Source organism: Euphorbia lathyris, chromosome 1, assembly GCF_963576675.1.
Source record: "Euphorbia lathyris chromosome 1, ddEupLath1.1, whole genome shotgun sequence".
Lineage (NCBI taxonomy): Eukaryota > Viridiplantae > Streptophyta > Magnoliopsida > Malpighiales > Euphorbiaceae > Euphorbia > Euphorbia lathyris.
The window spans coordinates 55,030,854-55,058,124 of NC_088910.1; the positions used below are offsets into that span (position 1 = coordinate 55,030,854).

The 27,271-nt window shown below is 29.9% G+C and overlaps 2 protein-coding genes across 2 annotated transcripts; both read left to right on the top strand.

The window, feature by feature from the left end:
• The first annotated feature begins 1,211 nt into the window (after positions 1-1,211).
• On the top strand, positions 1,212-3,687 carry LOC136203418 (cytochrome P450 CYP736A12-like). Its single transcript, XM_065994601.1, has 2 exons — positions 1,212-1,955; positions 2,745-3,687. Exons 1-2 carry the CDS (start codon positions 1,236-1,238, stop codon positions 3,576-3,578), a joined length of 1,554 nt encoding a protein of 517 aa, XP_065850673.1. The 5' UTR covers positions 1,212-1,235; the 3' UTR covers positions 3,579-3,687.
• A 6,764-nt stretch (positions 3,688-10,451) lies between these two features.
• Positions 10,452-12,927, top strand: LOC136203498 (cytochrome P450 CYP736A12-like). Its single transcript, XM_065994697.1, has 2 exons — positions 10,452-11,195; positions 11,985-12,927. Exons 1-2 carry the CDS (start codon positions 10,476-10,478, stop codon positions 12,816-12,818), a joined length of 1,554 nt encoding a protein of 517 aa, XP_065850769.1. The 5' UTR covers positions 10,452-10,475; the 3' UTR covers positions 12,819-12,927.
• The last annotated feature ends 14,344 nt before the right edge of the window (positions 12,928-27,271 follow it).

Here is a 27,271-nt window from a genome sequence, read left to right on the forward strand (position 1 = left end):
AAATTGATCACTCTCTATACGTTGAAAACTGAAAATGACAAAAAGTGGAAATTAATATTAAACTAATTAATAAAGGTAAAATAAAAAAGAATTACCGTAAAAACTAAACATGACAAATAATATAAAATAAGAAAAATTTGATCAAATTTAGTGGTTACTTTGAAGAAAATTTGTTTTATACATAGCAATAGCAATGTTTTGATTTATTAGTTACTATATATTTTTAGAAACGGTTTAGTTTCATATTTTAATAATACAATTTTAGTTATTACCTTTTTTCTATTCAACATAAGTCCCTCAAATATTTCAATTATTGAACAATTTAATCCTTTTATAATAAGGAACTAAACTACTGAATATAACAAACATTAAAAACTAAACAATGTATTATTAAAACAAAATGACTAAACAGTGTGTTAATTACAATTGTAGAAATTAATAAATTATTTATCCTTATTAAAATAAAAATATATATGAGAAAAAAATAAAAAGCTAATTAACTTGACTCATGGAAAAAAAAGTTCTCTATAATTTATGAAGAAAGTTCTCTATAGTTTATTTTCTACGTGTTTTTCGTATTATAGTGTGTTTACATCATATTGGAATCTATATCTCTCGCGGTGGATATTTTTCCATCTTGCATCTGTTATCCACAATTTTTTTTCATTTGTTTAATTTTGAATTCAACATGAGCAGAAATGTTTCATCTCGAATTTTTTTTATCAGTGCAATGTCAATTATTAAATTTAGTGATTTCAGTACGATAAATGTAATTTATCTAATCCAATAATGAAATTTGAATTTAAACCTTATCGATGTGGTTAAGGATGTGTGGGAAGTATATTACTTTTTTGCTTTAGAATTACCTTTTATGATGTATTTTCTTCCTTTGTGGTTTTTCAATAGGCTTTAATCTGTATTTATACGGATTTTTATTCCTTTTTGTTTTCAACTATAGCCTCTACCTTTAATAGAAAAAAGAAGTCAATAACTACAAAATGGTGGAGAGAATATTTTCATGGTTAGCACATTAAATTATAGAGATAGTGACATCACTAGGTAATGGAGATTAAATGATTAGTTTTATTTATCTATTGATAGAATTAAATTATTAGTTGTAAGTAAATATGTGAGATACACACCTCTTTAATTTTGAATTATTCAATTTGGTTCCAACTACTTCCTTCAGCTATATAAATGCAACTTCCATTTCATTTTTCAACTCAAAATTAAGAATGTCTCCTTCTATTTTAGCTGCACTTTTCTTCCTTATTGCATCTTTTCTTCCCCTAAAAGTAATTTACAATCTTTGTGTTATATTATGGCATCCAAACCCCAAAAATAAAAAACACAATCCAAGATTATTTCTTCCTCCAGGTCCCCGACCGCTCCCAATAATCGGGAACCTTCACTTACTAGGAAATCTCCCACATCAAAGCCTCTACCATTTATCTAAACAACATGGTCCAATCATGTTCTTGAAGCTAGGATTTGTAGAAACCGTTGTCGTTTCATCAGCACAATCTGCCGAGATATTCCTTAAATCAAACGACCTCGTTTTCGCAAACCGTCCTAGAATGATAGTTTCTGATTACTTGTCTTATGGTTCTAGGGGCATGATTTTTGATGATTATGGTCCTTATTGGCGTGATGTGAAAAAAGTTTGTAGCTTGCAGCTTCTTAATAGTTCAAAGATAGAGTCTTTTGCACCGTTGAGAAAAGAAGAGGTGGAATTGATGGTTGCTAACTTAAAGAAAGCTTGTGAGTTTGGTGAGAAAGTGAATGTTGGAGCTAGAGTTGGTGATCTCAGTGAAAACTTGATTTGCAGGATGATATTCGGACAACGTCTTAGTGATGAATTTGAATTAAGACCACTCATTAAGGAGGCTTTGGATCTAGTTGGAGCTGTTAATGTTTCTGATTATGTTTCTTATATTCGACCCCTTGACCTTCAGGTACATATATATAATATATGCTATTACTTTTTCTTCTTCTTTGGTATTTTGAGTCAAGGATTTATATTAGGGTTTACATGTTTAGTTTTTAGACTTCACAATTTTATTGAATAATTAATTAAAAATATGTAATTTGTGTTAATATTTTATTGGTTGATGTATAACGTGACATTAAATTATTAGTCTGGTGCATAAATATATAAATATGATGCTGGAGACTTATAGTAAAATTTCTCCTATTCAAATTTTTTTTTTGACAGATTTACTATATGTCAGCGACGGATTGCATAGTGTGTCAGGTCAACAATTTGATATCATGTAACATTTCAACCGAAAAAACATTAATATTGTTTAATTAATTACTTTTTTATATAAAATTTTAGACCTTAAGATATAAATTCTAACCCTAAAGTATAATCCCTAAACTTGTATATATATGACATGAAATTAAATTATTGACTTTAACTATTCCTAGACATATAGTAAATTTTCCCACATTTTCAAAATGTTTTTAGTGCATATTGTGATTTGGTCTTATATATATATGGATTTTGACACCTTATTAGATATAAAAAAAAGACCGTTGGTATATAGTTTGACATTATATATAGTTGAATTTGTCTAACATTATGTTCAAAAGAAATCACAATCTTTATCTGGAATTAATTAATATAATATAATACTACATAGAGATAGACATGTATTGTTTGGCTTACCAAATTCATATTATAAAATAGTAATATGTTTTTGGTTAGTATATAATAGTAATATTATTATTAATACGTGCAGGGATTGACAAAAAGGATGAAAGCATATAGAAAAGGAATGGACAAAGTCCTGGAGAAGATAATCGACAGCCATGAAAAAGATAATCAATGGCAAATCAAAGTGGAAAAGGACAAAGATTTCATCGATGTCTTGCTTTCTTTAATGAACAATAAATCCTCCGAAACCGAAGACTCATCATCCTACGTTATTGACAGAACATGCATTAAAGCAATCATACAAGACATTATCATAGGAGGATTCGAAACTTCAGCATCTTCAATCGAGTGGACTTTTTCTGAATTAATCAGACATCCACGAGTAATGAAATGTCTACAAGAAGAATTACAAAACGTCGTCGGATTGGACAGGATAGTTGAGGAATCAGATTTGCCCAAATTAACTTACTTAGATATGGTAATTAAGGAAAGTTTAAGACTTTATCCAACATTACCATTTATTCCTCGGAAAAACTTAGAGGATGTCACTGTTAATGGATATCATATACCCAAAAATGCAAGGGTTCTTATAAATGTGTGGGCCATAGGGAGGGATTGTAATGCGTGGAAAGAGAATACACTTGAATTTTATCCGGAAAGATTCGAGGATCAAAGTGTAGATTTTCGTGGGAGACATTTTCAGTTGATTCCATTTGGTGCAGGACGAAGAAGTTGTCCAGGACTTAACCTCGGATTAAGGAATGTTAAACTTGTTGTTGCGCAATTAGCTCATTGCTTTAATTGGGAGATGCCTAATGGTATGGTGCCACGTGACTTGGATATGACGGAGACATATGGACTTACTATGCCACGTGCTAATCGTTTATTTGCTGTGCCAACATATCGCTTACATGTTTAAGATGACCATTCAAGATATTGTTAGGAAATAAACATTTGGTTTTTATATACAATTGTTATTATAGTTTTGTACTAAAATTTGAGATTGTTTATTGAATTATAGTTAGCCATATGTATATGAATGTTTTTTGCTTATCTTTTAAAAAGCAACTGAGATAGAGAATTAAGAGAAATAAATATCTGATGAAAGAGAAAATTTCTAATTCTTAGAAAAACATGCTAAACATTATAAACAAGGAAGAAATAAAAATTTCCTATTACATAGGATTAATTATAACAAAAGCTTTATATATTTACCAGTGAAAGAAATTATATAGGAATTCAATTTGGAAATAAAAATAATAAAATCATGAAAATTGACATTTTTATCCTAATACATGGCTGACCTAAAAGGCAATTCAGATCAATGAAACCAATTTTTCTAAAATTTCTCTCATATGTTTTTGTACACTATTACTATTTCATCCACAAAACGCGTACGTAAACATCTTTCTTTGAATATTATTTCATAATATGTATTTCTTAATTAAAGATGTAAAGGGTATAAAAGTAGTTATATATAAAGTGGGTAATGAGTGAAAATGAGTGAAGGTTTCAAAGATGTTGGATTTTAGTGAAGAGATCGACTAATTGGTTTACAGATTTGATGGGGAAAAGATGAACGGAAAAAGATAACATTCGATGTCTACGTGCTTCATGCGTTCAAGGAATAGTGGGTTATAGGTGATGTGGAGTGCTGCTTGATTGTCGCAGAACAAGATGGTCTGCTTCTGAAGTTTTTGTTGAAAATCTCGAAGAAGGTATATGAACCATTGGATCTCATAGACAGTAATGGCCATGGCCATGTATTCTGGCTCAAAGTAGCTTTTTGAAATGGTGGATTACTTCTTTGACTTCCAGGAATTAAGGATTTTCTAAGGAAAATACAAAAGCCTTTAAGCGATTTCCTTATTTTTGAGCACGATCACTAGACAACATTAGTGAAGCCTCTTAGTTCAATGGTGTTGTTAGCTAGAAAGAAAAGACATTGACTTGGGATCCTTTTATGTTGGTCCCTTGTGAGGTTAGATTAGATCCAAATGGGGGTGAATTGGTTTATTGGTTAATTTTAACTTTTAATATGTTTTCCTCTTTTAGTTCAATGGCAATCACAGAGGCAAGCTTCAGAATCAGAGGCAAGTTCAGTCTAATGAGCTTGATTCTGCTTCTGACGTATGCGCTCAAAGGACAGCTTGTTTAGTATAGCTTCTGACTATTCTTAAGATAGATGATAGTTTAATGTGCGCATAATAATCAGAGCTTATGTGTGAGATAAATAATCAGAGGAAGCAATATATCAGAAGTAATAAAGGCAGAGTTAAGAATTAAGTTACTCAACAGCTTTATATCGGTTCAGCCTCTCGCTTACGTCCATTCCTCAAAATTCATTCTTCTGAGTTTTAATCCACTAAAGTAATAAATGAGACTCATTAGATTATTTTTCTCCTTCTTCCTTAATTTTTTTCTATCTTAATCATTTCTTAATTTACCCATTCTTCAATATTTTCTCTCTATTTAATTTACTGAAATGTTCTCCATTTGATATAAAAAACCGGACACTTTTAATAATTTACTGTAAAATTCGGTGAAATATTTCCTAACTCCAAACAATTATATTTAGCAGGTAGTTTTGGTTATTTTATTTTCAATCCTTATTTTTTTACTTTTAGTTATTTTCTTTTTAAAATGGAGTCTATTTTATAAAAAAATAATATGTTGACTATTGTATGAGTATATATATAGGAGAGGGCTCTTGTGAGAACCCTTTCATAGGTGAGAACCACCCAAAACTACGTAGTTTTGGGTAAGGAAATTTAAAAAAAAATGCTACTGTCTAGAAGGATCGAACCTAGGACCTACATCTATACTCCACACTACTTACCACTGAGACAATTGTCTTTCTTGTGTACTATGTGTCGCGCTGCTTAATATATTACGACCCTTTTAGCTTCCATTGTTTAATATTTGATGCATTCACTTATTAATATCAATTAAATGTGCATAATAATAAATTACTAATAAAAAAAGAAATATGCATAATAAGGTAAAGGCTATGCTTACTTTGTATTTTACAAAGTAAGCCTTACTTTGTATGTTTTCACCATTAGATTACTTTTATACTCCATCATCCAATGGTGAAAACACACCAAGTAATGGTACTTTGTAAAAAACAAAGTAATCATAGAAGGCACCTGCATAATAATGAATTATTAATAGAAAAAAAATGCAAAAACATGCTCTAATTTCTTATTTATTTAATTCCTCTATATTTTTGTAATTTATATTTTAAAATGTTAAGGACGATGTTCTAAATATTGTTACATATATTCTAAACTTTATAATTTGTGTTCTAAAAATTAAGTATAATGTTTAAAAAATAGTAAATATATGGACCATTTTTACCTTTGTTCTATAATATAATTTATAACACTCATATTCTAAATAACATAATGTATGTTCTAAAAAACATAACACATGTTCTAAAGTTTATATTTTGTGTTCCAAAAATTAAGTATAATTTTCTAAAAAAATCAGTAGATATCTCGATCGATTTTTCATTTGTTCTATAATATAATTTATAACTCATGTTCGAAAAAACATAACACGTGTTCTAAAAAACATAACGTATGTTCTAAAAAATATGTCGTACGTTCTAAACTTCATAGTTCGTGTTTTAAAAGTTAAAATATATGTTCTAACGTTTGTTTTAAAAAATATATAGTTTGTGTTCCAAAAATTAAGTATAATGTTCTAAAAAAATCAGTAGATATTTCGATCGTTTTTTCACTTGTTCTATAATATAATTTATAACTCATGTTCGAAAAAACATAACACGTGTTCTAAAAAACATAACGTATGTTCTAAAAAATATGTCGTACGTTCTAACTTCATAGTTCGTGTTTTAAAAGTTAAAATATATGTTATAACGTATGTTTTAAAAAATATATAGTTTGTGTTCTAAAAATTAAGTATAATGTTCTAAAAAATCAGTAGATATCTGGATCGTTTTTTCATTTGTTCTATAATATAATTTATAACTCATGTTCGAAAAAACATAACACATGTTCTAAAAAACATAACGTATGTTCTAAAAAATATGCCGTACGTTCTAAACTGCATAGTTCGTGTTTTAAAAGTTAAAATATATGTCCTAACGTATGTTTTAAAAAATATATTTTCCTATGTAACATAAATTACAAAAATATAAAGGAATTAAATAAATAAGAAATTAGAGCATGTTCTTGGATTTTTTTTATTAATAATTCATTATTATGCACATTTCTCTTTTTTTTTATTAATAATTCATTATTATGCACATTTCATTTTTTCTATTAATAATTCATTATTATGCATATTTAATCGATATTAATAAGTGCATGCGTCAAATATTAAAAAAAAAACAATAGAAGCTAAAAGGGAGATGGTATATTAATCAACGCGCGAAATAATATATAAAAAGAGCAATTGGCTCAGTGGTAAACAACATGGAGTGTAGATAAGCAGCAGCATTTTTTCTTAATTTTCCTACTCAAAACTACGTAGTTTTGGGTGGTTCTCACCTAAGGTGAGTTCTCACTTAGGGAAGGGTTCTTACTTAATCCCTCCCCTATAGAGTAGGTTCAATAATCAATACTATAAACTTTTATAATTATAATTTCTTTTTAAAAATTTAAAAGTTGCCACTGAAGATATGGTATAACTCTACCCTTATTCAAATAGATGACCTCAATAGCCATCTATCCTCCAAAGAAACTTGACCCCAATTGCTCAAAAAGCATGACGAACCTTGCTAATCACAGACAAACTCAAATTATTGTCAACAAATTGCTTGTCCCATCTATTTTATTTAATCATAGTTGGATAGTTAAGCTTATCTAATACTTTAACCATTTAGATTATCTGCGGAGCCAATGAATCCGGATTTGGGGGCTAATTTTAGTCCTGCGTTTGGCTGTAACTTTTCAAAAGAAAAAAAAAAAAGCCAACAACACCCTAAAACTTTATCATTCTGATATGTCGGTTAAAAAATTAAAAGTGTCCAACGTGAAAAGAATATACACATTTAATTTTAGATTAAGGTGCAAAACTACCCCTAACATTTTGGGTCAGGAGCAATTTTACACCTAATATGTAAAATTGTGCAATTTTACCCCTAACATTGGAAGTCAATAGCAATTTTACCCCTAACGTTGATAAATTAGGTCAATTTGAGAAATAATTCATCAAACTATCTTCTTGGTCATGAATCTTGTCATCTAAACTTCATACGTATGTCATTTTATCAGTAACAAATCACAAACATATGTTGGGAATGTGAAAAAAATAATAAAAAATATAGTCTTTTATACGAATTAGATAAAAAAATTCAAAAAATTCACCGAATTTATGAATATTAATCTCCAATTCTATTATTAAATAATAAAAAACATGAAATTCTTTTTCGATCACACATACTTTTAACGTCGCTCTAACAGTGGCGAACGTGTGGCGATTTTTTTTTCTCCACAAAAGACCTTTAGTGGCGCATTTTCGATCTTCTGTGGGGACAATTTTCCCCACAAAAGTCGGTTTTTTGTAGTGAAATTGATATGCAATTTGTGTAGAATAAGGAACAAAAATATATGTGTTTTATAATAGTGTCTGAAATTGACCCAAATTATCAACATTAGAAGGTAAAATTGCTCTTGGCTACCAACGTCAGGAGTAAAATTGCACCATTTTAAATGTTAGGGATAAAATTGCTCATAATCCAAAATTTTAGGGGTCATTTTGCACCTCAATCCTTTAATTTTTTATAAGTTCAATGCTATTTTTTGTAAACTAATAATATTTTTACATTTTTTTTTATTTTAATTTTTATAAATTAAAATTTAATTCAGAAATTAAGTTATTTGAGTATTAAAAATAAGAAATTAATTTTCTTTATGAAAAAGAAATACACTAAAAATGTGTTGAAAAGTGTTATTAAAATTAAGTATCCAGTTAATAATGAACATAGTTTATAATTATTTGGAAAATAAAATTCAAATAAATAAAAACTATATAAAATAAAATGACATTGGTAGGATTTGAATTCATAACTGCTTATTTAAAAGCATGCATGTTAAACAAACTCAATATTAGTATCCATAATATTAAAATAATACTGCATACAGTAAATATAAACTAATATTTTGGGTCTACAAAGAATGAATTAACTGGTACTTAAGAGTGGAGTCAGTGACTGGAAGCTCCATGCACCGGGCTTTGGATTGGCTCGGCCAGGGGCGGAGACATGGGTGGGCCTGGGGGACCCGGGCCCCTCCGGCCACTGGAACCACCATAGTTACGGATAGTTTCGGCCCCCCAAAAATTAGTTTATATATGCTCTATGTAGCAATATTTCATTATTTAAAGGAAGATGAAATGGTTAAAACACTTATTTTTTTTAAAAGGTCCTAGGTGGTTCAATTCCCCCAACCTCAATTTATTTTAGAAAGTGTTTATTTATTTAAATTTTATTTTTCTGCGGAGCTCTGGGCTATTCTTACTGGAATCAATCTTGCTAAAAGGCTGGGTGTTAAGAGGCTCTCTGTGGAGTCTGATAATTTGGAAGCAATCAAAATGATTTCTGAGAATCATTCTATGGGTCTTAACAATCGCAACCTCATCAAAGCTATTATAAGGCTTTGCTCCTCCTTTGAGTTCGTAGAGTTCGGACACATTTTTAGAGAGCAGAATCGTGTTGCTGATCGCTTGGCGGCGGCGGGCCATGAAGGGACGTTAGGCGTTACTACCCTTCCTGTTTCCCCTAGTTTCATCTCTCATCTTCTCTTAGAAGATAGGATTGGGGTTAGCTTCCCTAGGCTAATTCCTGGGTAGTTTCATATTTTAATAATACAATTTTAGTTATTACCTTTTTTCTATTCAACATAAGTCCCTCAAATATTTCAATTATTGAACAATTTAATCCTTTTATAATAAGGAACTAAACTACTGAATATAACAAACATTAAAAACTAAACAATGTATTATTAAAACAAAATGACTAAACAGTGTGTTAATTACAATTGTAGAAATTAATAAATTATTTATCCTTATTAAAATAAAAATATATATGAGAAAAAAATAAAAAGCTAATTAACTTGACTCATGGAAAAAAAAGTTCTCTATAATTTATGAAGAAAGTTCTCTATAGTTTATTTTCTACGTGTTTTTCGTATTATAGTGTGTTTACATCATATTGGAATCTATATCTCTCGCGGTGGATATTTTTCCATCTTGCATCTGTTATCCACAATTTTTTTTCATTTGTTTAATTTTGAATTCAACATGAGCAGAAATGTTTCATCTCGAATTTTTTTTATCAGTGCAATGTCAATTATTAAATTTAGTGATTTCAGTACGATAAATGTAATTTATCTAATCCAATAATGAAATTTGAATTTAAACCTTATCGATGTGGTTAAGGATGTGTGGGAAGTATATTACTTTTTTGCTTTAGAATTACCTTTTATGATGTATTTTCTTCCTTTGTGGTTTTTCAATAGGCTTTAATCTGTATTTATACGGATTTTTATTCCTTTTTGTTTTCAACTATAGCCTCTACCTTTAATAGAAAAAAGAAGTCAATAACTACAAAATGGTGGAGAGAATATTTTCATGGTTAGCACATTAAATTATAGAGATAGTGACATCACTAGGTAATGGAGATTAAATGATTAGTTTTATTTATCTATTGATAGAATTAAATTATTAGTTGTAAGTAAATATGTGAGATACACACCTCTTTAATTTTGAATTATTCAATTTGGTTCCAACTACTTCCTTCAGCTATATAAATGCAACTTCCATTTCATTTTTCAACTCAAAATTAAGAATGTCTCCTTCTATTTTAGCTGCACTTTTCTTCCTTATTGCATCTTTTCTTCCCCTAAAAGTAATTTACAATCTTTGTGTTATATTATGGCATCCAAACCCCAAAAATAAAAAACACAATCCAAGATTATTTCTTCCTCCAGGTCCCCGACCGCTCCCAATAATCGGGAACCTTCACTTACTAGGAAATCTCCCACATCAAAGCCTCTACCATTTATCTAAACAACATGGTCCAATCATGTTCTTGAAGCTAGGATTTGTAGAAACCGTTGTCGTTTCATCAGCACAATCTGCCGAGATATTCCTTAAATCAAACGACCTCGTTTTCGCAAACCGTCCTAGAATGATAGTTTCTGATTACTTGTCTTATGGTTCTAGGGGCATGATTTTTGATGATTATGGTCCTTATTGGCGTGATGTGAAAAAAGTTTGTAGCTTGCAGCTTCTTAATAGTTCAAAGATAGAGTCTTTTGCACCGTTGAGAAAAGAAGAGGTGGAATTGATGGTTGCTAACTTAAAGAAAGCTTGTGAGTTTGGTGAGAAAGTGAATGTTGGAGCTAGAGTTGGTGATCTCAGTGAAAACTTGATTTGCAGGATGATATTCGGACAACGTCTTAGTGATGAATTTGAATTAAGACCACTCATTAAGGAGGCTTTGGATCTAGTTGGAGCTGTTAATGTTTCTGATTATGTTTCTTATATTCGACCCCTTGACCTTCAGGTACATATATATAATATATGCTATTACTTTTTCTTCTTCTTTGGTATTTTGAGTCAAGGATTTATATTAGGGTTTACATGTTTAGTTTTTAGACTTCACAATTTTATTGAATAATTAATTAAAAATATGTAATTTGTGTTAATATTTTATTGGTTGATGTATAACGTGACATTAAATTATTAGTCTGGTGCATAAATATATAAATATGATGCTGGAGACTTATAGTAAAATTTCTCCTATTCAAATTTTTTTTTTGACAGATTTACTATATGTCAGCGACGGATTGCATAGTGTGTCAGGTCAACAATTTGATATCATGTAACATTTCAACCGAAAAAACATTAATATTGTTTAATTAATTACTTTTTTATATAAAATTTTAGACCTTAAGATATAAATTCTAACCCTAAAGTATAATCCCTAAACTTGTATATATATGACATGAAATTAAATTATTGACTTTAACTATTCCTAGACATATAGTAAATTTTCCCACATTTTCAAAATGTTTTTAGTGCATATTGTGATTTGGTCTTATATATATATGGATTTTGACACCTTATTAGATATAAAAAAAAGACCGTTGGTATATAGTTTGACATTATATATAGTTGAATTTGTCTAACATTATGTTCAAAAGAAATCACAATCTTTATCTGGAATTAATTAATATAATATAATACTACATAGAGATAGACATGTATTGTTTGGCTTACCAAATTCATATTATAAAATAGTAATATGTTTTTGGTTAGTATATAATAGTAATATTATTATTAATACGTGCAGGGATTGACAAAAAGGATGAAAGCATATAGAAAAGGAATGGACAAAGTCCTGGAGAAGATAATCGACAGCCATGAAAAAGATAATCAATGGCAAATCAAAGTGGAAAAGGACAAAGATTTCATCGATGTCTTGCTTTCTTTAATGAACAATAAATCCTCCGAAACCGAAGACTCATCATCCTACGTTATTGACAGAACATGCATTAAAGCAATCATACAAGACATTATCATAGGAGGATTCGAAACTTCAGCATCTTCAATCGAGTGGACTTTTTCTGAATTAATCAGACATCCACGAGTAATGAAATGTCTACAAGAAGAATTACAAAACGTCGTCGGATTGGACAGGATAGTTGAGGAATCAGATTTGCCCAAATTAACTTACTTAGATATGGTAATTAAGGAAAGTTTAAGACTTTATCCAACATTACCATTTATTCCTCGGAAAAACTTAGAGGATGTCACTGTTAATGGATATCATATACCCAAAAATGCAAGGGTTCTTATAAATGTGTGGGCCATAGGGAGGGATTGTAATGCGTGGAAAGAGAATACACTTGAATTTTATCCGGAAAGATTCGAGGATCAAAGTGTAGATTTTCGTGGGAGACATTTTCAGTTGATTCCATTTGGTGCAGGACGAAGAAGTTGTCCAGGACTTAACCTCGGATTAAGGAATGTTAAACTTGTTGTTGCGCAATTAGCTCATTGCTTTAATTGGGAGATGCCTAATGGTATGGTGCCACGTGACTTGGATATGACGGAGACATATGGACTTACTATGCCACGTGCTAATCGTTTATTTGCTGTGCCAACATATCGCTTACATGTTTAAGATGACCATTCAAGATATTGTTAGGAAATAAACATTTGGTTTTTATATACAATTGTTATTATAGTTTTGTACTAAAATTTGAGATTGTTTATTGAATTATAGTTAGCCATATGTATATGAATGTTTTTTGCTTATCTTTTAAAAAGCAACTGAGATAGAGAATTAAGAGAAATAAATATCTGATGAAAGAGAAAATTTCTAATTCTTAGAAAAACATGCTAAACATTATAAACAAGGAAGAAATAAAAATTTCCTATTACATAGGATTAATTATAACAAAAGCTTTATATATTTACCAGTGAAAGAAATTATATAGGAATTCAATTTGGAAATAAAAATAATAAAATCATGAAAATTGACATTTTTATCCTAATACATGGCTGACCTAAAAGGCAATTCAGATCAATGAAACCAATTTTTCTAAAATTTCTCTCATATGTTTTTGTACACTATTACTATTTCATCCACAAAACGCGTACGTAAACATCTTTCTTTGAATATTATTTCATAATATGTATTTCTTAATTAAAGATGTAAAGGGTATAAAAGTAGTTATATATAAAGTGGGTAATGAGTGAAAATGAGTGAAGGTTTCAAAGATGTTGGATTTTAGTGAAGAGATCGACTAATTGGTTTACAGATTTGATGGGGAAAAGATGAACGGAAAAAGATAACATTCGATGTCTACGTGCTTCATGCGTTCAAGGAATAGTGGGTTATAGGTGATGTGGAGTGCTGCTTGATTGTCGCAGAACAAGATGGTCTGCTTCTGAAGTTTTTGTTGAAAATCTCGAAGAAGGTATATGAACCATTGGATCTCATAGACAGTAATGGCCATGGCCATGTATTCTGGCTCAAAGTAGCTTTTTGAAATGGTGGATTACTTCTTTGACTTCCAGGAATTAAGGATTTTCTAAGGAAAATACAAAAGCCTTTAAGCGATTTCCTTATTTTTGAGCACGATCACTAGACAACATTAGTGAAGCCTCTTAGTTCAATGGTGTTGTTAGCTAGAAAGAAAAGACATTGACTTGGGATCCTTTTATGTTGGTCCCTTGTGAGGTTAGATTAGATCCAAATGGGGGTGAATTGGTTTATTGGTTAATTTTAACTTTTAATATGTTTTCCTCTTTTAGTTCAATGGCAATCACAGAGGCAAGCTTCAGAATCAGAGGCAAGTTCAGTCTAATGAGCTTGATTCTGCTTCTGACGTATGCGCTCAAAGGACAGCTTGTTTAGTATAGCTTCTGACTATTCTTAAGATAGATGATAGTTTAATGTGCGCATAATAATCAGAGCTTATGTGTGAGATAAATAATCAGAGGAAGCAATATATCAGAAGTAATAAAGGCAGAGTTAAGAATTAAGTTACTCAACAGCTTTATATCGGTTCAGCCTCTCGCTTACGTCCATTCCTCAAAATTCATTCTTCTGAGTTTTAATCCACTAAAGTAATAAATGAGACTCATTAGATTATTTTTCTCCTTCTTCCTTAATTTTTTTCTATCTTAATCATTTCTTAATTTACCCATTCTTCAATATTTTCTCTCTATTTAATTTACTGAAATGTTCTCCATTTGATATAAAAAACCGGACACTTTTAATAATTTACTGTAAAATTCGGTGAAATATTTCCTAACTCCAAACAATTATATTTAGCAGGTAGTTTTGGTTATTTTATTTTCAATCCTTATTTTTTTACTTTTAGTTATTTTCTTTTTAAAATGGAGTCTATTTTATAAAAAAATAATATGTTGACTATTGTATGAGTATATATATAGGAGAGGGCTCTTGTGAGAACCCTTTCATAGGTGAGAACCACCCAAAACTACGTAGTTTTGGGTAAGGAAATTTAAAAAAAAATGCTACTGTCTAGAAGGATCGAACCTAGGACCTACATCTATACTCCACACTACTTACCACTGAGACAATTGTCTTTCTTGTGTACTATGTGTCGCGCTGCTTAATATATTACGACCCTTTTAGCTTCCATTGTTTAATATTTGATGCATTCACTTATTAATATCAATTAAATGTGCATAATAATAAATTACTAATAAAAAAAGAAATATGCATAATAAGGTAAAGGCTATGCTTACTTTGTATTTTACAAAGTAAGCCTTACTTTGTATGTTTTCACCATTAGATTACTTTTATACTCCATCATCCAATGGTGAAAACACACCAAGTAATGGTACTTTGTAAAAAACAAAGTAATCATAGAAGGCACCTGCATAATAATGAATTATTAATAGAAAAAAAATGCAAAAACATGCTCTAATTTCTTATTTATTTAATTCCTCTATATTTTTGTAATTTATATTTTAAAATGTTAAGGACGATGTTCTAAATATTGTTACATATATTCTAAACTTTATAATTTGTGTTCTAAAAATTAAGTATAATGTTTAAAAAATAGTAAATATATGGACCATTTTTACCTTTGTTCTATAATATAATTTATAACACTCATATTCTAAATAACATAATGTATGTTCTAAAAAACATAACACATGTTCTAAAGTTTATATTTTGTGTTCCAAAAATTAAGTATAATGTTCTAAAAAAATCAGTAGATATCTCGATCGATTTTTCATTTGTTCTATAATATAATTTATAACTCATGTTCGAAAAAACATAACACGTGTTCTAAAAAACATAACGTATGTTCTAAAAAATATGTCGTACGTTCTAAACTTCATAGTTCGTGTTTTAAAAGTTAAAATATATGTTCTAACGTTTGTTTTAAAAAATATATAGTTTGTGTTCCAAAAATTAAGTATAATGTTCTAAAAAAATCAGTAGATATTTCGATCGTTTTTTCACTTGTTCTATAATATAATTTATAACTCATGTTCGAAAAAACATAACACGTGTTCTAAAAAACATAACGTATGTTCTAAAAAATATGTCGTACGTTCTAACTTCATAGTTCGTGTTTTAAAAGTTAAAATATATGTTATAACGTATGTTTTAAAAAATATATAGTTTGTGTTCTAAAAATTAAGTATAATGTTCTAAAAAATCAGTAGATATCTGGATCGTTTTTTCATTTGTTCTATAATATAATTTATAACTCATGTTCGAAAAAACATAACACATGTTCTAAAAAACATAACGTATGTTCTAAAAAATATGCCGTACGTTCTAAACTGCATAGTTCGTGTTTTAAAAGTTAAAATATATGTCCTAACGTATGTTTTAAAAAATATATTTTCCTATGTAACATAAATTACAAAAATATAAAGGAATTAAATAAATAAGAAATTAGAGCATGTTCTTGGATTTTTTTTATTAATAATTCATTATTATGCACATTTCTCTTTTTTTTTATTAATAATTCATTATTATGCACATTTCATTTTTTCTATTAATAATTCATTATTATGCATATTTAATCGATATTAATAAGTGCATGCGTCAAATATTAAAAAAAAAACAATAGAAGCTAAAAGGGAGATGGTATATTAATCAACGCGCGAAATAATATATAAAAAGAGCAATTGGCTCAGTGGTAAACAACATGGAGTGTAGATAAGCAGCAGCATTTTTTCTTAATTTTCCTACTCAAAACTACGTAGTTTTGGGTGGTTCTCACCTAAGGTGAGTTCTCACTTAGGGAAGGGTTCTTACTTAATCCCTCCCCTATAGAGTAGGTTCAATAATCAATACTATAAACTTTTATAATTATAATTTCTTTTTAAAAATTTAAAAGTTGCCACTGAAGATATGGTATAACTCTACCCTTATTCAAATAGATGACCTCAATAGCCATCTATCCTCCAAAGAAACTTGACCCCAATTGCTCAAAAAGCATGACGAACCTTGCTAATCACAGACAAACTCAAATTATTGTCAACAAATTGCTTGTCCCATCTATTTTATTTAATCATAGTTGGATAGTTAAGCTTATCTAATACTTTAACCATTTAGATTATCTGCGGAGCCAATGAATCCGGATTTGGGGGCTAATTTTAGTCCTGCGTTTGGCTGTAACTTTTCAAAAGAAAAAAAAAAAAGCCAACAACACCCTAAAACTTTATCATTCTGATATGTCGGTTAAAAAATTAAAAGTGTCCAACGTGAAAAGAATATACACATTTAATTTTAGATTAAGGTGCAAAACTACCCCTAACATTTTGGGTCAGGAGCAATTTTACACCTAATATGTAAAATTGTGCAATTTTACCCCTAACATTGGAAGTCAATAGCAATTTTACCCCTAACGTTGATAAATTAGGTCAATTTGAGAAATAATTCATCAAACTATCTTCTTGGTCATGAATCTTGTCATCTAAACTTCATACGTATGTCATTTTATCAGTAACAAATCACAAACATATGTTGGGAATGTGAAAAAAATAATAAAAAATATAGTCTTTTATACGAATTAGATAAAAAAATTCAAAAAATTCACCGAATTTATGAATATTAATCTCCAATTCTATTATTAAATAATAAAAAACATGAAATTCTTTTTCGATCACACATACTTTTAACGTCGCTCTAACAGTGGCGAACGTGTGGCGATTTTTTTTTCTCCACAAAAGACCTTTAGTGGCGCATTTTCGATCTTCTGTGGGGACAATTTTCCCCACAAAAGTCGGTTTTTTGTAGTGAAATTGATATGCAATTTGTGTAGAATAAGGAACAAAAATATATGTGTTTTATAATAGTGTCTGAAATTGACCCAAATTATCAACATTAGAAGGTAAAATTGCTCTTGGCTACCAACGTCAGGAGTAAAATTGCACCATTTTAAATGTTAGGGATAAAATTGCTCATAATCCAAAATTTTAGGGGTCATTTTGCACCTCAATCCTTTAATTTTTTATAAGTTCAATGCTATTTTTTGTAAACTAATAATATTTTTACATTTTTTTTTATTTTAATTTTTATAAATTAAAATTTAATTCAGAAATTAAGTTATTTGAGTATTAAAAATAAGAAATTAATTTTCTTTATGAAAAAGAAATACACTAAAAATGTGTTGAAAAGTGTTATTAAAATTAAGTATCCAGTTAATAATGAACATAGTTTATAATTATTTGGAAAATAAAATTCAAATAAATAAAAACTATATAAAATAAAATGACATTGGTAGGATTTGAATTCATAACTGCTTATTTAAAAGCATGCATGTTAAACAAACTCAATATTAGTATCCATAATATTAAAATAATACTGCATACAGTAAATATAAACTAATATTTTGGGTCTACAAAGAATGAATTAACTGGTACTTAAGAGTGGAGTCAGTGACTGGAAGCTCCATGCACCGGGCTTTGGATTGGCTCGGCCAGGGGCGGAGACATGGGTGGGCCTGGGGGACCCGGGCCCCTCCGGCCACTGGAACCACCATAGTTACGGATAGTTTCGGCCCCCCAAAAATTAGTTTATATATGCTCTATGTAGCAATATTTCATTATTTAAAGGAAGATGAAATGGTTAAAACACTTATTTTTTTTAAAAGGTCCTAGGTGGTTCAATTCCCCCAACCTCAATTTATTTTAGAAAGTGTTTATTTATTTAAATTTTATTTTTCTGCGGAGCTCTGGGCTATTCTTACTGGAATCAATCTTGCTAAAAGGCTGGGTGTTAAGAGGCTCTCTGTGGAGTCTGATAATTTGGAAGCAATCAAAATGATTTCTGAGAATCATTCTATGGGTCTTAACAATCGCAACCTCATCAAAGCTATTATAAGGCTTTGCTCCTCCTTTGAGTTCGTAGAGTTCGGACACATTTTTAGAGAGCAGAATCGTGTTGCTGATCGCTTGGCGGCGGCGGGCCATGAAGGGACGTTAGGCGTTACTACCCTTCCTGTTTCCCCTAGTTTCATCTCTCATCTTCTCTTAGAAGATAGGATTGGGGTTAGCTTCCCTAGGCTAATTCCTGGGTAGTTTGTTGTTATTCGTTTTTCTTTTCCTTTTCTACCAAAAAAAAAAATAAAACTACGTTACCATTATTAATTAATTAATTTATTTTCTTAACACTTTTGAACTCATTTTTATTATGTCTTTTTCAATCTGTTACCAAGGCCTAAATTTATACCATTTTTTAAACATAAGCTTATATTAGTGTCATTTTGTACGTGGAGCTTAAATTGATACTTTCCCAAAAACCATACACCTATTTTAGGCTCTGTTCTTTATTACTGAAAAAAACTGAACTGAACTGAATGCTACTGAACTGAACTGAACTGAACTGAACTGAACTGAACTAAATGATACTGAATACTGAACTGAACTGAATTTAACTGAATGCTACTGAACTTAACTGAATGATACCGAACTTAACCGAATTTAATCGAACGTAACAATAATGATGATATTAGACTTTAAAATAATTTAATGATAATATTGGACATTAATAAGCTTATAATAATAATAATAATAATAATATTTCTACCAAAAAAAAATAATATCAATAATAAATAAACATATTATTAAAGATTAAACTAAATTAAATATCAAATAAAATCTAGGCTCGATAAAATCCTATGACATTAAATAAAAATGAGTCTAATTTAAATTAAAAATATAAATTACATACAAACACAAATTTATATGTAATTTAAAGCTTATGAAATTAAATACAAATTTTTATATGAATACACACTCTTAACTTTTTATTACAATTAAGTATTAAGGTACAAAAATACCTTTAACGTTTTGGGTCCGGGGTTATTTTACTCCTAACGTCTAAATATGAATTTTCATATGAATACAAAATCTTGACTCAATTTATAAATGTTAAGGGTAAAATTGCTATTGGCTTCTAATATTAGGGATAAAATTGCACTATTTGAGATATTAAGGTAGTTGAGCCAGTTAATTTTTTAGAGCATTGTAATGTAAACGTATTAATATAATATTTATTTACTTTTCGCAAAATTTGCAAATAAGTTGCACCAAATAATTATAATTATAATAAATAATGATAATATATATACTGAAACTGAAACTAAATAATTATAATAAATAATGATAATTATAACAAATAATTATAATATATATAATGACAAAGCATAAATTATATATAAATATAATTATAATGAAAATAGATAAATTAATATATAATAAATTATAATAATTATAATAAATTGCTGAAATTATAAATAAATAATGATAATAATAATAAATTATATATAATAATAATAATAATATATAATAATTATAATAAATAATGATAAATTATTGAATACTGAAACTGAATACTGAAACTGAATACTGAACTGAACTGATTACTACTGAACTGAACTGAACTGAACTGATTGTTACTGAAATTAAGTAACAAAGAACAGGTTCTTAGTACCTTATCCCTAATTTTTTTTAGAAACTAGTATTGAACTAATAAAAAAATTAAATATATCTCATTACATGTTAGGTTTGTCCAAAATTCAAAATTTCATTATTTTGGACCTATTAGGCCTCTCTAAATCTAAATTTCTATTTTTTTTTTTGCCTGTTAGGCATCTATAAATCCAAATTTCTAATTTTTTTTGATCTTAGGCCTTCCTAAATTCAAATTTCTAATTTCTAATTTTCTTTTACCTGTTAGACCTCCATAAATCCAAATTTCTAATTTTTTTGGCCTCTTAGGCCTCCTTAAATCCAAATTATTAATTTTTTTTGGCCTGGTATGCCATCTGAAATCAATTTTCTTAATTTTTTTTTACATGTTCAGCCCTCCCTAAATCCAATTTTTTTTTTTTTACATGTTAGGACTATTAAACGAAATCTAACTTAATTTAGAGAAATTGTACATTAATACTTAAAATTGGTTCTTGATCATTCAAATTATAACACGCATATATACAAAAAAAAAAATAAAAATTAAGCAAGTTCGATTTATCAAAAAAAAAAAAAAAAAATCCGAGCGCACGTGTAAAATCGGCCCCTCAACTAAGTAATCCTGTATTCGCCACTGGACTCGGACTACATGCTTGGTGGTTATATTTTTTTTAATGAATTACTCGTTCCTATGTGGTAAAATGTCATTTAAGTTGTTGATTATGTAAATGTCATAAGTATTTTTTTTTTTCTTTTGAAAGTTGTGGAAGAATATAGGAAAACTTGTGTTATACGTTCCCGCAATTGAAAATACAGCAGACATTAATAGACTTGGACTCAAAGTAGATGAATGGCAATGTGAGCTGATTAGACGTTAATTTGTGTAATTTTATTTAGTAAATGAAATATGATTATACCAACAACAACCCAATCTCAATCCTGATTAATACATTATACATATTTAGAACCCCGTGGAACTTTTATAGATATATACAAAAAACACGTCTCAACTCAGTAGTAGACAGGCTTACTTGGTCAACTCAACTAAGTTGTCCTGTCAGTATCACAACATATTATATATGTATATATGACTATCAAATTCAACGAAAATTCATTTGTTGTTGTTCATAATAAAGTCAATCTGATTTTATTCTTTTTCAAGATTCACAATTCCCTCTTCTATTTTATACTAATATGATATCATTCCAATAATACAAACAAATTTCTTCTACTTATAGCAGCCCCTCAACTACAGAATATTATTGAACGTCACATAGCTATACGCGTTCTTTTATAACTCTTCTTTCTATTATATAGTACTTATTATTTAAACAAAATGCATTATTGGAACTTTTTATTTTTACTTATTCTATATACTTAGCAGCCCGGCTATTGGACAGCCGGCCTAGGCCTCCAATTTGGAGGGTTTATTACAAAAATCGATAATACTACATTGTCCTTTTTTTCAATTATCGTCTTTTAATACAATGAAACAATAGAAGGCTTTTAAAATTTATTTGGCAATTCTCATTTAACGATAAGAGTAAATTACAAAAAATAAAAATAAAAACTTTATAGCTTGACCGATTTACAAACATAATTCCGCAGTTTAAAGATTTACAAACGTGAGTTTTTGGTTTGTATCATTTGCAATTAAAGTATCTATGTCAATTTTCCAAATAGAAAATACTTATGACTAGTTAATTTGTAAAGTTTAATTTTTTTAATTTCTCCAAATCGTTCCCTGTAGAGTAAATAGTCATGATAATAATTGTTAACAAAATATTTGAGTTTGCAAATTGCACAAAACACATACTTTTATTTATAAATTTTTAAATCATGAGAATACGTTTGTAAAAAAATCAAAACACGCGATTTTTTTTTTACTTTACACTAACAATAATACAATACTAATTATTTCTTTCTTGCTAATTATCTAAAATGTTTCATATTTATTTAGTTTTTTTTTCAATATTAAGTCAACTAAAATGTTGGAGCAACCCTCACCTACAAAATATCAAATAAAAGGTATTCTTCTTCAAATTAAAGTATGATTATCCTATAATTTATATAGGATGCAAGTAACGTAGATCGGTGATAGAATCACCGATTAGAAACCCATGGGATAGAAATAAGGATAATTTTATCCCCGTGAAAGGGATGGGACGGGGATAGGAAATGGTATCCTGTCCCATGGGGATCCCCGATCCTGCCCCGTTAATCCCCGATAGAAAATCTCTGACGGATCCCCAATTATTTCCTATTATAATTAAAATTATACTTTGAATGTTATAATTTATAACATTTAACTTAAATTAAATAGATTTATTTTCAAATATAAAATTAAACGGAATAAATAAAATATTAATCATGGATTAAATGGATATTTTTTCTAAACTAAACTAAAAACATAGTATCTCTGCCATTTTTTCGAACAAACCTAGAATTAGAAAGGACAGTATAAAAGAAATATATACTGATTTTTTTTAAATATAAATGGTGATTTCCCGTAGAGATGAGGCTGTGCAATAGAAAAAAAAATGTTTTTAAATAACGATGGGGGACAAATTTGTCCCCGTCTAACTTGCATGGACGGAGATGGGAATCTCCGACTAGTCGGAGACATGGATGGGAACTGCATTTTCCGTCCCGCCCCGCCCCGTTTGCATCTCTAAAATTATGTCAATCAAACGTGATAAATATATAAGTGGGAAAATTACAAAATTAGGTCAAATGGGAGGCTCATTTACATATTTAACCCATTTACTCAACCTACTACATATCTAGACTGAGTTTGTATGACTTTCCATAATACCCCTAACCTTCCCACTTCCCACAACGCGAACGGCCGCTCCCCCCCTTTTCATTGGTTAAAAGTTGGCTCCTCCATTAATGATTTGAAGACTTTTGATCTTCCTATCTTCCTTTAAATTGCACGAAATCTGCACCATTTCGCCAAATCACAATGAATTTCTCTTTTTTCTCTCTTCATCTCTTGATTCTGCAACTTCCTAATCCTAGAAAATAAAGTCATGGTTCTTCATCTTCCTGTTCCTGCTCGTTACTTGGTTTCTTTCTTCTTGTTACCATCAAAGAAATGGTTATTCTACGTTTTTCCCAGTTTATCATATTGTTATTGTCGCTTTTAAGGGTGAAAGACGCGAAAAATATAAGTATCTGCTGTTTTTTCTGCGTTTTTTCATGAATACACTTCGCGTAGTCGATGATTTCGCGAAGAGAAAGAGCCTGAAACGTGACGATCTACTTTGTGAATCGATTAGTTCGCGAAGTCTGCGAGTAGAAAAGTTCATGATTTCCCTCGCAGACTTCGCGAAAGCATCGATATGCGACATAGATCGTCACATTTCAGACTTCGCATACCTCGCGAAAACATCGATTAGCGAAGTAAAATCATCTCTTTCCCTGCACATTTACATTCGCATGCTTCACTAATCCTCATTTCGCGAAGCCAAAATCGTCTTTTTTCCTGCCTAACACGATTAATTTTTTCTGAAGGTGGTTGATTATATAACATCCATTTCTAGAAGACGGCGTCCTCGGATGCAGGGGAGATAACTTTCCTTCCTGTATAAGGAGAAATTTCCCTCAAGATTGACAGATTCACTCCTAAAATGGTTGGTTAGGAGAGATTGTGTCAATCTTGGTGTGCACCATGAGACACGTCCATCCCAAAAGGTATGGACTTCCATTTTTCATCCCAAAAGGTTTGGACTTCCTATAGGGAGAGAAATTACCCATCCGCTTCAAAATTGGTACCGGATTAGTTAGGTTCACTTTGAAGTGATTTGTTCGGAGTTTATTGTGGCAATCTTGTTGTAAATTTTGATAATGTTATGATTTTAATGTTGTTATTGTGGCAATCTTGTTGTAAATGTTGATAATGTTATGATTTTAATGTTAGAATCCATTGTGTTTGATATTTTTTGTTATATACCACTTCGCGAATTAGCTTCAAAACACATCCAGACTTCACATATGCTAATTAAATTCATAAGTAAACCAAACATTAGTTTCGCAGGCTTCGTATATGCCAATTAAATTCATCAATTAAACCCAAACATTAGCTTCGTAGGCTTCGCATAATATCTAATCTGCGAAGTCAGACGGGAGGGAGCGAGACGCGCGTAAATATTGAGGGTATTATGAGAAAGTCACACAAAATCAGTCTAAAATATGTAATAGATTGAGTAAATGAGTTAAATATGTAAATATGCCTCTCATTTGACCCATTTTTATAATTAACCCTATATAAGTCGCATGCCCGTGCAATGTAAGAGTATATAATTGCCTTTTTCTTGGAAGCATAATTTCCTTGTTTTTTTTATCGTGCCAATTTAAAGGCCTAAAACACTTTTTGGCCCATGACCTATTCAAAATTTGTGCATTTGGCATTTGACCTATTATTTGGTCATATTTGGCTCATGACCTATCAAATTAGATAAAATTCAACCCATATTGAATAAAAAATTAACTTTGTTGGAAAATTAACAGCATTCACCAATACAAAAACGACACATGACACATAAATAAAATTAATTTTCAACTGCAGATGACAATAGTAACTATTTTACATAGTAAAAAATCCTAAAAACTTTTTCTAGTGTTCCGATAGAGTGAAAATTAATTTTATTTATGTGTCATGTGTCATTTTTGTATTGGTTACTGCCGTTAGTTTTCCAACAGAGTTAATTTTTCATTCAATATGGGTTGGATTTTATCTAATTTGATAGGTTAGGGGCCAAATACGACCAAATAATAGGTTAAGGACCAAATGCACAAATTTTGGATAGGTCAGGGGCCAAAAAATGCTTTAAACCCAATTTAAATATGCTATTAAATTTTTAAATAATTTTTTTAGAATATAGTATTATTTATTCTATTTTTTAGAATATAGTATTATTTGTTCTAATTAAATAGTATACAATTTATCTTTCAATTATCTGAATTAGCATCTGAGTTATTAGAAAACCAATACATTATATTTCTCTAATGTCCATAATATAGAAGCAAAATATAAGGATGGTAATGGATAGGGTACCGTGGATAGTGTCAATCCTAAACTTTTACCCTTTTTTTTTTATTACCCGTAGCCGTCTCATTATCCTAACGGGTATATGTTTTGTATCTCATAATCGTCACATTTAATTCACGGGTACCCATACCCGTTAAGAATAAATAAATAAAACAAAAAAAATTACAAATTTAATAAAGTATAAATTTAATAAATCATCTATTTAAAAATTGAACAAATTCAATTTTGATTAATAAAAATAAAGTAGTTCAGTGGTATCATTTAACGGTTGAAGAACAAAATGTTGGTATTCAAATCTCACATCTTACATTTAAAACACAATAATATTTTCTAATATGTAAACGAGTTATAACGGGTAATGAGTACCATGGGAGTATTCTCATACTCGTCCCATTACCCTAACGGGTAATGATTTTGATCTCATACCCGTCTCATACCCTTTTATACAGGGTACGGATAGTCCCATTAGGGCCGGATGTACTGGATACCCGCGGGTAGAATATCCATTGTCATCCCTAGCAAAATATTAATTTCTTTTCCATGAATATGTATATTAAAAAGTCTTTACAATTTTCTTTTTGTACTTCAACAAAAAAGTAAAGCAAAAAGCATCTTAGTCTTTAGGTTTGGCTAAATACCGTCCTTAATTTACTTATTACCGTCCCTGGCGGGCATTCCACCTGTTTGCCCTAGGGGCAAATAGGAAGTTCATCCGCTTGCCCTAGGGACTGGCAGGTGATTGACCCCCGCCCCCCTACAGAGGGTCGAAACATATTAAATTGCATGTTTTCTTTCGTTTGATTGGCATTTTTAACAATTATTATGCATTTCATTTATTTTCAAGAGCCATTAGAAGATTGGTATGCCAACAGGATTGATTACAGCAGTCGTTTCATTACGGACACCCTTTTCCCGATAAGTTCCGAAGCTATTGCATGGGCTAAAAACGTTGCAATTTAGAATGGTTTCGAGCTAATAATTTCTTCGCACAATCATGAAGGAAAGCAAAAGCTCTTGAGATATTCACGTGGTGAACGCTATAGAGGAGTTATGAAAATTGGTGAAGAGTCTTTAAGAAGAAAAAGTAAAATTAAAGCGTGTGGTTGTAAATTCCAGCTTAAAGTCGTTCAATATCAAGACTTTTCTGGTTGGAGAATACTGGTTAAGGAAGGGATAAAGGGTATGCAAAATCATACAATGGTTGTTTATCCACAAGGATACCGATACAAAAGCGGACTCAGTCCCGCATCTAAAAAATTTGTGCGTGATATGAGTTCGGCTCAAACAAACCTGTGTGCTATATTGGCATCAATTGAATACAGCAGACAACCCAACCATAAAACATGTGTACAATTACATGGATCGATTGAGAAAGGATGGGTTTGAGGGTAGGAAGTGACTAGTCAATTTAATTCTTCCATCTAGCTATCGAGAACATGTATGCTCATTCGACTCTTGTTAATCCGGAGTCTGGTGTGTTGACGCATGTGTTTATGGCACATCCGGATTCAGTGAAATTATTGCAGACCTACTACTGGTACATTGACATTGATTCAACGTACAAAACTAACAAGTACAAAATATCATTTGTCGAAATTGTTGGGATGACTCTATGTAACAACAACTTCAAGATAGCTTATGCGATTATTAAAGATGAGACTGAGTGAGCCTACTACTGGTACATTGACATTTGATTCAACGTACAAAATTAATAAGTACAAAATGCAATTTGTCGGAATTGGCATTTTTTCCTTTTCTAATATGTTGAATTTTAAATTTAACTGTATTTAAAGTATATTTAATTAGATTTATTAAATCGGATAAAACGAGTCAATCTATAACTCGTTTAATAAATGAGCCGTGTCACGTCAATTCATTTATAGGTAAGTCTTGTCAACCCGTTTGTAAATGGATTAGATTGTGTCGACTCTGTCATGGAACTAATTGAACTAAAAATTTAAGTTGATAGTTAAAGATTCAGTTCATATTAATATTTGACACATCCTGCACGCGAATGCCAACTGGACTTGAAGCGTGAACATGTTCTCATTTTGCCATTTGTTGATATTAATTCAACAAATAGGACTACCGAAAATTGAATCAATTGA